The sequence below is a fragment of the Ictalurus furcatus genome, chromosome 6 (genome assembly GCF_023375685.1).
Source record: "Ictalurus furcatus strain D&B chromosome 6, Billie_1.0, whole genome shotgun sequence".
Lineage (NCBI taxonomy): Eukaryota > Metazoa > Chordata > Actinopteri > Siluriformes > Ictaluridae > Ictalurus > Ictalurus furcatus.
The window spans coordinates 5,157,501-5,174,695 of record NC_071260.1 but is presented as its reverse complement, the minus strand read 5'-3'; the positions used below and the strand labels follow the sequence as shown (position 1 = coordinate 5,174,695).

At 37.6% G+C, this 17,195-nt stretch overlaps 1 protein-coding gene across 1 annotated transcript in view; it reads right to left on the bottom strand.

Annotated features, from left to right (window-relative positions):
• itprid2 (ITPR interacting domain containing 2) overlaps positions 1-17,195 on the bottom strand; it is a 74,499-nt gene that overhangs the window by 26,600 nt on the left and 30,704 nt on the right. The window contains exons 2-4 of the mRNA XM_053626287.1: positions 10,908-11,108; positions 9,182-9,224; positions 5,516-5,565 (exon numbers count right to left, since the gene is read on the bottom strand). Coding sequence (XP_053482262.1) covers positions 5,516-5,565; positions 9,182-9,224; positions 10,908-11,073 — 259 coding nt within the window. The 5' untranslated portion in view covers positions 11,074-11,108. The remainder of the gene's footprint in view (positions 1-5,515; positions 5,566-9,181; positions 9,225-10,907; positions 11,109-17,195) is intronic.

Genomic DNA, 17,195 nt, shown 5'->3' with positions numbered 1-17,195 from the left:
TTAGTGCTTCTCCATTTAACATCCGGGGTGGGGTGGGGTTGATGGGGACGCAATACATTGCTACTCTTAAAAGTGGGTCGCACTCGCAAAAAAGTTAAGAACGGCTGGTCTAGAATGTCTTTGTGTGCTATAGCATTAGAGTTTCCCGTCACTGGAGCGAACAGGCTCAAACCTGGTCCAGCATCACAATGCCCTTGGCCACAAAGTGAGCTCCATGAAGACGTACCGTGCCCTCCACTAATATTGGCACCCTTGGTAAATATGAGCAAAGAAGGCTGTGAAAAATGGCCTTTATCGTTTAACCTTTTGATTAAAAAAATTCACAAAAATACTCTGCTCTCATGGATATCAAACAATTACATAAAACACATGTTTATAAAAAAAACATCTTTGTTAAATATATGTGTGCTGCAATTATTGGCACCCTTTTAGTCAATACTTTGTGCTACCTCCCTTTGCCAAGATAACAGCTCTGTGTCTTCTCCTATAATGCCTGATGAGTTTGGAGAATCCATGGTGAGGGATCTGAGACCGTTCCTCCATACACAATCTCTCCAGATCCTTCACATTTCGAGGTCCACGCTGGTGGACTCTCTTCAGTTCACCCCACAGGTTTTCTAGGGGTTTGAAGTCAGGGGACTAGGATGGCCATAGCAGGACCTTGATTTTGTGGTCAGTAAACCATTTTTGTGTTGATTTTGATGTATGTTTTGGATCATTGTCCTGCTGTCCAACCACGGCCCATTTGAATCTTTCTGGCAGAGGCAGTCAGGTTTTCATTTCATATCTGTTGATATTTGATGGAGTTCATGATGCCATGTATCCTAACGAAATGTCCAGGTCCTCCAGCAGAAAAACAGTCCCAAAACATTAAAGAGCCACCTCCATATTTAACCGTGGGCATGAGGTACTTTTCCATATGGCTACCTCTCGGTGTGCGCCAAAACCACCTCTGGTGTTTATTACCAAAAAGCTCTACATTGGTTTCATCTGAACATAGAACCCGATCCCTTTTGAAGTTCCAGTAGTGTCTGGCAAACTGAAGACGCTTGAGTTTGTTTTTGGATGAGAGTAGAGGCTTTTTTCTTCAAACCCTTCCAAACAACTTGTGGTGATGTAGGTGACTTCAGATTGTAGTTTTGGAGACTTTCTGACCCCAAGACACATCTAACTTCTGCAATTCTCCAGCTGTGATCCTTGGAGATTTTTTGGCCACTCGAACCGTCCTCTTCACAGTGTGTTGAGACGATATAGACACACGTCCAATTCCAGGTCGATTCATAACATTTCCAGTTGACTGGAGCTTCTTAATTATTGCCCTGATGGTGGAAATGGGCATTTTTAATGCTTGTGCTATTTTCATATAGACACTTCCCATTTTGTGAAACTCAACAACCTTTTGCCGCACATCACAGCTATATTCCTTGGTCTTACCCATTGTTATGAATGACTAAGGGAATTCGGGCTGTTTGTTACCTTGTATTCATAACCCTGTGAATCAAGAAGTCATGGTGGAACAATTTCCTGTTCCTAGTCACCCAGGTGTACTAAAATAAATTAATATATCAATGGGAAAATATGTAAAATATGCATACCTATATTTAACTATTTTTTTTTTTGATAAACCTGTGTTTGGTTTGCAATTGTTATTTGATATCCAGGCAAGTATTTTTGTGAATTATTTTAACAAAAGATCAAAAGGTTAAACAATAAAGACTATTTTTCACAGCCTTCTTTGCTCATATTTACCAAGGATGCTAATATTAGTGGTGGGCACTGTATAAGGTATATATTGCTATAATTTGCAACTTTTACTAGCAGATCTGTCCCCCCCCCCCCAGTGTTTTCCAGTATTTCCACAGCATAGTGATATATTTAACAATTCACAAATAGAAAAAAAACCCCTCCCAATATAGACCACACCCACTTCTGTTTTTAATCCAAATAACACAAATGATAATACTGCATATTTATTAACATGCATGGTGTGCCGAACTGAAAGACAGACAGAGCGCTTGGTAGGCTTTTTGATTGCTAATAAAGAACCCTTTTAGTTTTGAAATATTTATCATTATATACTACAGTACCAATCACGAACAACCACAGCACGAGCGTAGCGCTCTCATACAGATAATAGGAACAATTTCCATATTGTACATTCCAACCAGGCACTGTAAATGACTAGATAAACTATCCATTCAATTTCGTTTAATTTTGTTGGACTTGTATTTAAGAATTCCTTTATTTATTCTGGGACATAACGAATGAGCTGAAATGCAGCTTTCACAGGTACCACAGTCTTCCTGTTACTTACCTCAATGTCAGAGATTAGTAACAGGAAGCAGGTTAAACAGCTATACTGTGCATTTAGTAAGGATAAATACACAGTAATTAATGGTAAGCCTTTATTATTACTATACCAAAGATCATTCCATTGCTGACTGCGGACCATAAACCCCTCTAAAGAACAGGTTCAGCGTGTTTCAACCAAATTGTTTCTTTAATCTCACGGTCAACGTGCTGCTATCTGTTTCAGCCACTCCTTTTTTCCCTTGTAACGCTTTATTTACCACAACTGCAGCTCACACACACATACACACGTCTCTACCTGCCTAAAAAACTACATATCCAAACATTTCAGCACGACTTTCTGCGTAAAGCGTTAATCTGATGCATAAATGTAACTACGTCACTTATTTTTGTGAGATATATAGAAAATTTTTCCCATTTACCGGAAACTGTAAATACAAATCACAATATATTTAATATACTATATGGACAACCCTGATATGTTCAGCACTCATTTTGATTCCTGGTGTATGATCGAGGGAGTTGGTTTAACTTTTATGAAAGAATATACTGTATAATATACTGTATAATTTGGTTGGCAGTTGTGTTTGTTAGTAAGGGTATTGCATTTTATACGATCAGACCTGTTTCTATTACCAGTGCTTAAGCAAAATACTATAAAGGTACTTTAGAGAAGATTCCTTATAGTGGTGCTACAAAAGAACAAGGGGGTTTATGATTTTCTTCCTCATTTAAAGACGGAAATCGTTTCTAGACAAAAATATCATATGATACATGGACATTTCTATGATCCGTGATCACAGATCCTCGATCGTACTAATAAGCTGACAGCAAAACAGCAGTAACTATAAAATAATTAAATCAACTTAAGTTCAATGACGCTTATTTTACGTCCATATAAAGACAGTGAAGAGGAAAAAAATTCTAACAATTCTAATAAGTTTTGTAATCTAAGCAGTTTGTAATTATTTAAAATAAAAATCTGAAAAAAGTTCGAAAGATATTTTACACTACTTGTGATATTAGAGAAAAAAAAAAAGGCAGTCCAGGATACAGGATTTCGTCGAGTTTTTTTTGCGATTGTTGAGGCCAAAAATCCTCGATTTTGCTGCAGTTTGAAATTTGCGATGCAACTTGGAGATTTTTGTTGTTTTTTTTGGCAGAAAAATACTTGAATTGCAATTGCATGAAATTGTTTTGCACGGCCTTTCATAGAGATGTTTGTTGGTAAACGAGACCTTCTAGCTGTACTCATGTTCGACGTACGTGAATCGAAGAGGGCTCTGTCTGAATGTGCGTTGTCATGACATCACATAACGCGTCTTATCCCAAATCTGCGCAAAATCTGCAGTAATTTTGAAAAATTGCAAGCTGCTCCAAACACTGCAGAGTTTGCTTGACTTTGCATTCATTTCTGCGATCACAAAATCCTGGAGGGACTGAAAAGTGTATTCTAACGTAATTTATCATGATATTTATATTATATCATCATATAGCCCTAACCACAACAATTACAATAGAAGTTATTTTATTTACTGTTGAGTTCTTATAACAAACAGGTTTCTCAACCTTCTTGGCCAGTGACCCCATTTTAAAGGCTAAAAATACTCGAAATATGGCACGACTCCGCTATCTTGTAGCTAGCTAGAACACAAGACCACACCATGCAAAAATACTCTGGTTCTTATTTTATATAGCTGCTCGGTGCCAGTGCTCAAGTCAATGTGCGATGTAAATATTACACAAAACCAAGTTTATATTCATAGAACTATATGATTAATAACGGTTTCTAAAAATAAAGGCACAGTCTGTTTTGGTCATTTGAATTGAATGGGTTTAATCCAAACCGCAATAATAATTGTGATAAGTTGAGATTTCCATTAATGTAAAATAAATAAATAAATAAATAAATAAATAGGATCACAGGCACAGTCTCAGTTCCAATTTTGAGAACGACTGAGCTCGGGCATCACCTTTTCTGGCCCGTTTATTTTTAAGAGTATAGGCAACCGGCAACAATTTCAGCCTGACGATATCTGATACGTGGTACTCGGTCCAGAATTCCCTGACATTTTGTGTGAAATGCTACAGGTTATTGAACGGGTCAGAAGACTCGTCACTCCACATTCCAGCCGAGTAGTCAACCTTTCTCTAAAACCAACCCACGAAAAAAAAAAAAGGTGCAAAACTCAACAGCGACAGTGCAAGCAAAACAGGCTCGTTATAGTAGTTATTGAAATATGCTCATTCTGTTCATTCTTCCTCGCAACTCCGGGGTCGGAGGTTCGAATCCCGGCTGCGCCCTGTGTGATTGGAGTTTGCATGTTCTCCCCGTGTTCCCAGGGTTTCCTCCGGGTATTCCGGTTTCCTCCACCAGTCCAAAGACATGCGCTGTAGGCTGACTGGCATTTCCAAACTGTCTGTAGTGTGTGAATGTGTGCGCGATTGTGCCCTGCAATTTGTTGGCACCCCGTCCAGAATGTCCCCCGCCTTGTGCCTCGAGCCTTGCGCCAGTGTCCTGACTGAATTATTTTAGCTGTGCTAACCTCTCTGGTGTGTCATTACACAAGCAATGTCTCATAATTTTACTAAATGTAATTTTACTAATGATCCTCTCATTCTTTCCTCTTTTATTTTTTTTTTTGGCTTTTCCTTCTGTTCTTTAACATAAGGAAAAGCCAGGAGGAGATTTATTTTGTGTAAAGCACTAAACAGATCAGGGCACTAGTGATTATAGTAAGGGCTGCAGTCCAAGAAACAATAACACTAACAGGACAAACACTAAACTAGGCAAAACCAGTGAAGGAGGTACAAACAGTAAAGCCAATAAAAATATATGCTCTAATATTGCAACTTAAATAAAAAGTTGATGTAGTAGTTGATTGAAGGCAGATATGATTTAAGAGGCAGGGCTCATACATGGGAGGAATGAATATTCTGGAAAATACAGTGCTAAGAAGGAAAGGTAATGATCTGATAATACACACAACACTTATCTGTCTTACAGTCATTTTAGTCTGGTGAAGAGCATGAAAGCACACAAAATGTTGACTGACACGCACACACACCCCTACCTTACTGTAGCTAATTCTTGCTTGCACCTAACCCTAAATTCAGCAGCCCGAAAGAAATATAAAAGTTGCAGTTTTTCTTTTAAAAACAAAACAAAACACCACCACAACAGTAGATAAACAGGTTAACTCACCTTTGGTCGGACTGTTGGACTGCTCATCTAGAGAAGCTCCAAGAGGAGTCCTAAACAGCACACAAACACAAACACACGTCATCTAACAATGTAACAAACGCCCAAAAAAAAAAAAAAAAATCATGAAGGTGAAAATTCAGTGAGCTGCAAAAAATATTTAGACAAGGAATTGTGACATTTTGTTTGCATAAAGTCATGCTTTACTTGTTCTGTGTGTCCACATCAAAAAGGGGACAAAACTAAGAACAAATAAGAAAAGGGAACCAAGCAAAAAGTAGAGGGAAATAAGATCAAAATATAAAAGAAATGCAAGATATGATAATAAAATAAATAAATAAAAAAAACTTAGTTTTGTCTGTAATACCTACAGGGTGTCCCAAAAGTCTCCATAAATAGGGAAAACAAACACACAGCAAAATGTCTTGCATAATGTTTCATACATACATACATTATATATATATATATATATATATATATATATATATATATATATATATATATATATATATATATATCTCTCTCTCACACACACACACACACACATCTATATATCCACTGATGAAGGCACAACCGATGTGGTCCTGGCGCAAACAGTCCCCTAAATATGGAGACTTTTAGGACACCCTGTATGTGTGTAAATATAAATATATATATTTATTTTATATATATATATATATATATATATATATATATATATATATATATATATATATATATATATAGATAGATAGATAGATAGATAGATAGATGGAGAGAGAGAGAGAGAGAGAGAGAGAGAGAGAGAGAGAGAGAGAGAGAGATGGAGAGATAGCGGGAGAGCTAGAGGGAGAGATAGAGGGGGAGATAGAGGGAGAGATAGAGGGAGAACTCACTGAAGCTTTACATAAACAGAACATTTGGTCCTTCCAAGGTCACTCGTAATAGAGGTTTTTAGGTAGGTGTTGAATTCTGTTAACCAACACTGAAAAAATAATATGCTACGATATTAACCATATCATGCAAAATTGAAAGGATTCTTGCCATTACTTTATCCAGGAAGATATTGGGATAAAATAGGCATGAGAGATCTTCACATTTCTTCTTACACGGTTTTATCCAACTTCCCAACACTGAAGAAGTAAAAACACATGTACTTCCACCAGTACATGCACAACCACACTAGTAACTAGACGATTTATACACATTTAGAGTTTAAAAACTGAAGAATCGGTTCCAATCAGAATACAGGGGTTTGCGTAGACGTTCACTGACTGCCTTTAGACTTCCTTTATAAGCGAGTTTGGATTCAACAGGTTTCCTGTGCATCAAAATTCTTGTTCAAGATACGTTGATAAAAGGTTAAGCAACAATAAATAAATAAATAAATAAATAAATAAATAAATAAATAAATAAATACCAGACTTTTCCTTTATAAACTTCGGGACCATGACAACATGCTACCACACAACACGTCAGAAACATGTGCTACCGGCCAGGTACACTACATTACAATAAGATAAAACACAAGGACGATATAAACACATGATATCAATCAAGTGGATGATTGAGATATATATATATATATATATATATATACACACACACACATCTCTAGACAGAACATACTATACACACACGCACTGCAAAAACAAACAGCTGTTCCACCTTGAAGCTGTTAAACACTCAACGCATAATGTCCAGCAAAGCTTAATAACAGATCTTGATCATATTTCATTACACAGACGAATTAGACTGTGCAAGATTTGAACTTTGTTAAGTGGTTAACTTTGAAACGTTTGAGTTCTAGCAATGAAAGTCTAATGCAAACACACACACACACACACACACACAGTAAGACATCAACACACTAAGCATTCATATACACTCAACTGTTTAATAAAAAATAAACTTACAAAAAGCTGCTTTCGCTCTCAGACTCCACTTTCATCCAGACACCTGAATGCCCGAGTGGCGTGAGAAACACACACACACACACCAGCCTCAAAGGCTAAGACTAAACTCCACTCTGTCCACACAGTTACTCCTGAACCTAGGGACATCGACCAAATTGCTGCATATCGATCAAACTTCAGCACTACCGGATATCCATAAAACCCCAGAGAAGTGAGACAGCCACCTGTCTCTGCTCTCTCTTTCTTTCTCTCTCTCTCTCCGTCTCTCTTTCCTGAACTAGAAAGAAGCCCTGATAGCACGAGAATGTTTTATTGACTGAGTGTGGAGCGAGCACCAACGCGCAAACATCACCCCCTCTCCACTCACTGTGTGTTTGTCCTGGTCACATGAGGGAAAAGGGAGATTTATGTAACTGTATCCACAACTTGAGGAGAAAAGTGAGAGCTCAAAGGAATAAATAAACCTTGTTGTGCGTGATCACGAAAGCATTTATAGCAAGCTCTCACTTAACACCCCTGCTGACAAAAAAAAAAACCCACTAGAAACCCTCATAGAATTTGTAATGGTTATAATGGGAATTGTATTGGTTTTAGCTAGTAGTTTAACACTAGGAATAAAAATTCGCAACCTTTATTATATAATAAGATGCAAAAATCTTGTCAGAAATCCTGTCTCGCTACTTGCTTAGGATTAGCAATAAAGATTTGATACGAATCTGAATTTAAACTGTGTAGCATTTGTCAGGTAAGCTCGTTAGCTAGTTGGTTAGCATTAGCAGTTGAGATTTGTAACATTTGAGCATAAAACACAAGAATCCTCTAAAGAAACGGTGCCGGGTTCGCTCGTGTTACGTAGTTGGCTAACGATATCAGGGAATATTTGAAACATTTATGAATAAGAGTTCAAAATCTTCTGGTTCGCTCATGTTGCCCTCGCAGCTTAGCATCAGCAGCAGAGATTTGTAACGTTAAGATACAGTCAAGATCGTGTCAGAAATTGTGTCAGGCTTGCTCACATTAGCTAGTTGGCAGTGAACATTTATGAAAACAATCCTCTCAGAAATCCTGTCAGGTTACCTCATATCTAAAGCCAACACTGTTTTAGAGGACGTCCAGACGTCATATTATATCAAATTTTCTGCTACTAGAAATACTACATACAATAAAGTGAACAGCTAAAACCAGCTCTATAGAAAAAAATATGTTTAAAAAGAGTTTAAAACACTACTTAGGTGCAAAAGAAGAAAAAAAACTTTACCAACACTGAAGTTGTACCACTTGTGTAAACTGACCTATATTTTTTGTCTTATGCTCCAGAGTGACTCGATATCCAGAAAATACAGTAAACATGTTACCAATGCTTCATGAAAGTAACAAGAGGGCATTGTTTCACTAAAACTGAGCAGTCAAAGGTGTGTGAGAGACCAAGAAGACATCAAGATGACTGTTTTAAACATATTGTTTCTACACACACAGTAAAGAACACACACAACTTGTACCAGTCCAGCAGAAGAGAGCGAGCTCCCTTTTAGTGAACAGGAAATCTAAACTTGGACACTTCACAAGAACCACAAAGCCATTCACATCTCCGTCTGAATCCGAAGCCATCGCGCACAACCATCCAGAGAGTGTTTTTCCATCCCGAGACCTTACAGAATCCTTTGTTTTAAGCCAGCGAGACGTATTCGAGTCACACCACAAACATTAATCCTACTGACAACATTTCCATTTGAATGCAGCCGAATGGCGTTGCGTAATCGTTCAGGATCCTTACCTGCATTCTCTCAGCCAGCTCGCTATTTTGTTAGGGATCGGACCTAAAAGAAAAAGAAGAGAAAAGAAAAACACATGTAAAGGAAGTTTACAAAGCAGGCCACAATCCCACGAGCAGCATCCTGTTAAGAGTTCCCACAGCCAAACACAACATCTACACACACACACACACACAAACTGATTTCATTTGTTTACTGACACATGAACCCGAATCAAGAATTAAAGGAATTAATTTTCCGTTCATCCCAAATGTAGCCGCTCAGCCAGTACGTGTTTGGTGTAGTTTTGTTTTGCACCGGGGATACAATGCTAATTTTGCTAATAAGTAATGGACGCTTAAAGCCACCAGTTTAGTATTTGTTACAAAATGCCTGACTGAATCATCACATAACAGTCAGGTTTTGCTGATTAAACACTAACAGACAAAGAGAACGAAAAACGGTAGCAGCTATAGATATACCATCACTTTTTTCAGCACATAATTTGGCAAAGTCTGAAGGAGGAATTGTATGTTTTCTGCAATTGAATGAAATGAACATAGATAACATCATAATAATAACAATAATAATGAGAAAGCTGTTCCTTTGAGGCGACAGAGGCAACATCTACAATTTAACCATAGCATTTACTATTTTTGACCCATCGCTGTGGAGAAATGAGAGACTCCTTAAAACAACGCATCAACATTTGTTTATTCAGGCAAAGCAGCACTCGGACAAACACGAATCAAGTTCACCAGGAAGTCATTTCACCGAAGGGGAAAGGACACGGGGTGTGAAAGACACATTTGTTTTTGATTGCTGTAACTTCCCTTCATGCTGACTTTAGAGTATCTACTAGAGGTCGACTGATAGTGGATTTCACCGATAACTAGGTTGGGTGGTACCTCCCGATAACTGATTAATCGACTGAATTGAAATATATATATATATATATATAAATAATGCAAAAATTATTATAAAAATAAACAGTACTGACAGTACCATGAGTGTACTGTACTAAACTAAAAATCTAAATACGAATACATATATATAAAGTATTAATACATATTAAAGTAAATAAAAAATAAACATGCAAACTTAACCAAAAAGTAACTCTCAAAATACGAAAAAAAACAATTCAAATAACACAACAAAATTAGTCTGTGATGGTTTATAATTTTGCCTCTAGAGGCCACTCTTGTACCGTATAATGATTGTTGGCTGAGAACGGTCCGCAATGCTAAACAGGTAGCTATAAGCTTCAGTTATTTCTTTAGCCTTGTAGCTCCAGGGCAAAAATGGCATTCCTTGGATAGCCAATTTTACATCTGAGCTTAGGGGTAAAATTAAATTTGAACTAAATGAATGTCTCACTGTTCTGGTTACATCTGCAACCATCCTCCACCACTACACTGAAATTTTCCTCTCCAGTAATGTGTGAGACACAGACGCTGATGCAAAGAGCAAAGGAGAAAAGAGAAACCTCAATAAAAGATTTTATTAGTCCCAAATCAAGAATGAATGATCCAGTTAAACGGTCTGTTTTCTCCCTCTGTTGGAACACAGCCGCCCTCTACCAAGACATCTCTGAAACTGGAGCAGAAACAGATGGGGTGTGATTGGGGGAGAGAGATGAGAGAGAGAGAGAGAGAGAGAGAGAGAGAGATGAGAGAGAGAGAGAGAGAGATGAGAGAGAGAGAAATGAGAGAGAGAAATGAGAGAGAGAAATGAGAGAGAGAGAGATACCCGTCTCGGAGGCCGTTCCAGCCTTCTTGTTGTTGTTGTTATTGAGTGGCTCTTCTGATTCCGGGGCCAACCACGAGTCTCGACTCTGGGCCCATGCCATCCTCCTCAGCGTGGCAGTTTTCCAGGGGTGATCCATGCTTACCGGGGGCAATTCACACTCCTCCATGTCCTCCTGGGACACTATAGCGGGAGACTAGTCACCTGTAGACAGACACACAGAGAGAGAGAGAGAGATTCACAGTAAGTGGTTAATGATGACAAAAATATTGTCACTGCCAGCAAAACCGGTGTTGCGTATATCAATGTAATATCAATACTCAGATACTGTTTCGTTTAAAAACTACTAAGCTGCTTTTTAAAACTGAAGCTGTTCAGTTAAAAGCTCTTCCAAACAATCTTCATTTTTAAAAAAATGTTAAATAAAAAACAAACAAACAAAAAACATGTTTATATGACTAATCCATTACCTATGCAGTCTATGTGCATGTACTTTAATGTGCTGCACTTTTTACTTTAATGGAGCTGTGTATATGTGTGTGTGTGCAAACGTGTGTGTGTGCTACATAATGATCCTGCACATTCAGTGGCAAAGAGGATAATCACCGCCCGAGATCTTTTAACTAGGTTCCTGAAATCAGTGATTATTCACTTGAATCTTGATGATGGTTATTATTCTATAATGATATGGTCTGTATTGAGCTATAATTAACACAACAAAACCAGCTGCAATATCGTCCCGTAAACACTTAATCTTATCTCAACAGCAAATGGCCCAAATAATCCACCCACTTATCCAATGGTCTTTTTTTATTTATATATTTTTTTTCATTTGTGTTATGATGATCCAGTCATTTGCTTATCCGTATTACAAATCCCGTCTGACTTACTTCACCTGTTGGAAATTTGCAGCATGTGTCTACTTGCAAAGCAGGTGTGACCGAGGTCGGAAAAAATCTTAGCATTTTAGCTGTGGGTAACAATATTGTGGTGAAAATACTGAATGAAACCAAGTCCAAATCAAAGTTCTTTAGCATTGTTCCAATAGAGCTTGTTTACCTATTTCATGAATAAATCATTTATTAAGCTTTTGTAGCTAACGCACCAACTATAAATAGTTTAAGTCTTTCTCTTATAGAGCCCCACAGTTATGGAACAGTCTTCCTATTAGTGTTCGGGACTCAGACACAGTCTCAGTGTTTAAGTCTAGGCTTAAAACGTATTTGTTTACTCAAGCCTACCCTGACTAGATTCTGTTCTACTACTTCGCAGTCATAATAATCTTTTTTCTCCCTCTCTCCTTTCGCCGAGCCCCACATGAATTTATGGAGATACTAGAGATCCAGATCCTTTCTGCCTCTGGATGGAGCTCAAATCTTCTCTAATTCCAGACTGCTGGGACTACGGCTGCTCCTAAGGCCATACAGACTTCATATAAATCCATAATGAACTTTTTCACACTATCTGTTGTTACCCAGATGAGGACGGGTTCCCTTCTGAGTCGGGTTCCTCTCAAGGTTTCTTCCTCTTAAAACATCTTAGGGAGTTTTTCCTCGCCACCGTCGCCACTCAGTGGCTTGCTCAGTTGGGATAAATTTGCACCTTTAATATCTGTATACCATGTTGATATTTCTGTAAAGCTGCTTTGAGACAATGTCTATTGTAAAAAGCGCTATACAAATAAAATAAAATTGAAAATTAAAATTGAAATTGAAATTTAAGACTCTTTTTTAAATCCATTCAATCAGCTCTGTTCCTCACTCCAAGTTTTTACAATATCACCACCTCCCATTTACCTGCATTCTTAGCTGCGCAAGCTAGCTGTCTACCTAACCCACTTCTAATTTACAATTGTTGGACAAGCCGATCAAGCAACGACGTGACAAACACGCCGCCCACATTCGTTCTCTTCTTCCTCCTTTTCTGAACTTTAGCCTACGGAATGTGCTAGCTGTTTTGAGTTGCCAGGTATTTATCTCCTGCATCAATATAAATTTATAAGCATTCCTTTTTTTGAGTAAATTTTGAAAGTAGCCCAAAGGAAGAAGAAGAAACCCCCCCCCAATCTTATACTTTTCATACGTTACTGAATTGATAAACTAGCACTACTGGATGGAAATAGCATAGACCTGGCAACCAATCATATAGGTTTTTTTTCCCCTTTCTTTTTTTTTGTTTTTTACTGGAATAATGTATAATCAACGTTGGGAAGATTGATATAAACTCTCAGGCGACACACTTCTAAAATTCCTCCATTTTGAATTTCATGCTGCCACGTGAAGGAACCGTTCAAAGAATCCGACTTTGTATAGCAAATTTGCGTGTCGAATTTCACTAAAGTTAAAACATGAAGTTTCACTTACAAAATTCAAATGCAGGAATGCAAAAGCGAAAACTGTGACGAATTCCCTGGAAACGAACACACATTCACAAAAGGTTCACAATAAGACTGACGTATTTAGAGGAACGTGGGGTGGGGGGGGGGGGGACAAAAAGATTTGGGAAGATTGGCCACAATTGTGTTTTTCCTGCTTAGAACATACATTGATACCTCAAATTTAAGAAACCATAAACATATTTCACCAAGTTGGTACTGGAAATGTTTTACTTTTTGTATTCACGTCTAAATCCTTGCTAGCTAAGTGTTATTTCCTCACATAGAGAACATCAGACTATGAAGTTGTTGGATAGCCATGTGTTACATCCTGAATTGTATTTCTGTTTGTACCGTGTGCTGTTCACGTCTATGTTGGCAGTGGGATGGACGTCTCGTTATTCTTTTGTCTCCTCCTCTTTCAGGCCCCACCCACTGTAACGACTCACATTCCTGCTTCCAGCATGCCATGGGGAAGATCACGACTTTAACACGCCAACAGAGTCAGGTGTTTTCAATCGATGGGATGACAATCAGGTGCGAGTGAGCGCTGTGTTTTATTTCAAAGAACATCTAAAGGGATCTATCAAAGTCTGATCACCACCGTATCAACGTACAATGCGAGTGAAACGGATATGTTCTACGATTTAAGACGACAAAATGCAATAGAACTGATTCATTACGTGCCGCTTACATTCTACTACTTCTTCCCGCTCTGTACTCTTGTCCTGTCAAGAACATACGTGACAGCAACAAACCCAGCGTCAGGAATCACACTTGTTTAGCAATAAGAGTTGGCGTTCTTCGTTTAAAATCAGACAGCAGCCGAACAGCAACGACGCCGAGATACAACTCAAACCAGTTTTAACCGATCAGTTCATGAGAAACACTTCGCAGACACCCCCACAGTCTGGCATGCCGCAACAGCACCTTTGAGGTTGTTTGCGACACAGAACATGAGATTGAGTAAAAGACTTTTCGGATGCATTTGCAAAAATGTCAGGATGTCACTGGTTTAAATTTGCTCTACTACAGTACCATGACTGTGACTACATCCAATGCTGTACTAATTAAGCTGAAGCGTAATTAATGTTAATAATTAAACTGCAACGATGGCAAACAGTCGTAAACTACAGCATTAAAGCAGGAAGAATGAGAACTCAGGACAGTATATGGCATCCAATCTAAAAATCATTACAACTGCTATGGATTTAGTCAGTGCTGCGATCATTACAGATCGAGATATAATATACACACACATATACATATATATATATATATATATATATATATATATATATATATATATATACATACATATATACACACACACATACATACACATACACATACACATACATGCACACACATACATACATACACACACACACACAGTACCGTGCAAAAGAGTCGTCGTTTATTTTGTTATAGATGTTTATTTTATGGCTTCTACATTAGCGAGTCAGTAGAAAAAACATTATAGATTTCCAAACATTCGTTTTCCAGCAAAAAATCGAATGTTACAGAAAAAAAAACGTTTGTATTTCAGTAAAGAAAGCATCGTATTACGTAAGAGATAATGAAGGCTGCTGGGTTTTGCTGCAAAATTAAAAAGCAAATGTGACAGACAAAGTCTGCAGAAGAACCGGGGCTGGTGCTGAATAAAACCTACCAGCTAACGTCCTTCTAAAACTACACAAACGGTACCCGAGACTACTCATTTATTTTTTAAAAAGCAAAGGATCGTCACACCAAATATTGACTTTGTTTCATTTATTACTGTTCTTTACAGGAAGGATTTTTAGAATTTTTTAATTTTCATTTCCTTTGATTCTTTTTGAAGGCATCGCTGCTCTACAGCATTTCTTTGCATGTGCCCAAGACTTCTTCAGGAGGAGTACTCTAGATCACCAGGTCATTTAATGATGTGCTCATATAATAGCTGGTAGGAATGAATGATAACGGATAACCGATGATCACAATATAGAAATCATGAATATTTACCGATACCGAAACCTTAAGCATCAGCCGACATCTATACTCATCCAACATCGTTTCCCTAAAATCTATCAAGCTTTACAATTCTTTTTAATACTGAAATACAGGAAATCCACAGCTAAAAACATGACTTGCATAATACTGCAGCTTGCAAACAAAAATCACTTGCACTGCAAATATAATAACGTATATATAACCTCACATAAATCAATCCTAACAAACTCCTAATTAAAAATATACAGGTAAGACTCTTTAATTGAAAAAAAAAATAATAATCCTTTCCAAATACAATTCTAATGTTTTCAATCCATCATTTTGCTCATACAATTTTATTTTATTTATCATAACTTCACAACAAACAGGAAAGCCTTTTTATACTATACGTAAAAAAAATATGTATTTTATCTTAATGTGTAATAGCAATAAAACTAATTTAATATGTTCATTTAATCTCAGCTTTAGACACACTGCCCTCGATACGTAGATTGCTGATATCCTTTGTACACTTTTCTGGCCACAACCTTCAGAATGTTTGACGCTGCAATCTGATTGGCTGTCTGAACTTCTGGGCATTTGTTTCCAGCAGGAAAACAATCTTTTGACTCTTATTTGAAGCAACTAGTTTAAAAATAATTCAGCTTGCGTAATTCCTGGTTTAGATTCTAAATGCAAATAGAAAATCACATTCTGAATAAACTTTATTATTAAATACACGCTCAGCGAAAAGCTACTGAACATCTGGAGTTTGTTTTATTACAGTTTAATAACGACTCCTGCTACAGACCAAAACAAAATGATACAGAATAGTAATTAAAGAAGGAAAGATAAATCGTTGTGGAATCGGATCCTAATGAGACTCATAAATAAGTGCTCGTAGGCAAAAGCCGGTAAACATTAAGCATTTCTTGATTCATGTGTACGTATTCCTCGGTTAGAGTTAAAAACTGTAAAATAAAAAAACCTTTTCGAAAATATACTAAGCTCACCAAATATCGCAGCTGATGAACTGTTTGAAATAGGCATAAGTCATGATCAAGATTTACACATTTATTTCTGGAGTATCAAATATTTTTATTACACTCCTACACAGCAACGCCACGATTTATTCAGACATTCAGATAACCGAATGCTAAAATGTCCCCCTGTCCCACGAACTTATAATAACGTACAAAAGCTAAGAAGATACAAATAAGAATGCATTTATTTATAAACGGCATAAAGGTTCTTATTGATAATTTCAAACATTTATTGTGACTGCCGTGAACTCGAGCACTAAACCATCTGAACCGCTGTAATCCAATACTCATAGTGAAAGACGACAATAGATGATGATGCATTCCTATACAGGTCTGGTCATGCGTTTTGTTGATTAACCCATGTAAAAACACCAACACACACACGCACACCATCATCATCATCATCATCACCTTCATCCATTTAATCACCTCAACATGTCACAACAGGGTTTTTTGTTTGTTTGTTTTTGTGTTGTTGTTTTTTTTTTTTAACACACATGACGTGACACAGAAGTTTGTTTCAGGGCATTAAGGCAATCATGCAGAAGTCAGTAAGCAGACTGCTCCTGGACTGGAATTAAAGTTTTCAGACGTACAGAACAGACATGAAGCTTGATGATAATAAAAAGAGACTCACCGCGGACATGTGCAGAAACTACTGAAAGTAGAAACACACCTGATGTAGAACTCGCAAAGTGTGCAGCATGAGACTCTACTACAATCCCACATAGAGGAGAGAGGGGGAGAGAGGGAGAGAGAGAGAGAGCGAGAGAGACACAATAAATGATGAAATGAGAGAGAGAGAGTGAGAGAGGGAGGGAGGGAGGGATAGAAGGAGTCAAAACGAGTAGGGCAGGAAATGTCTGTTTAGTTGAAAGATTACATGCGGGTGCCGAGTCATTT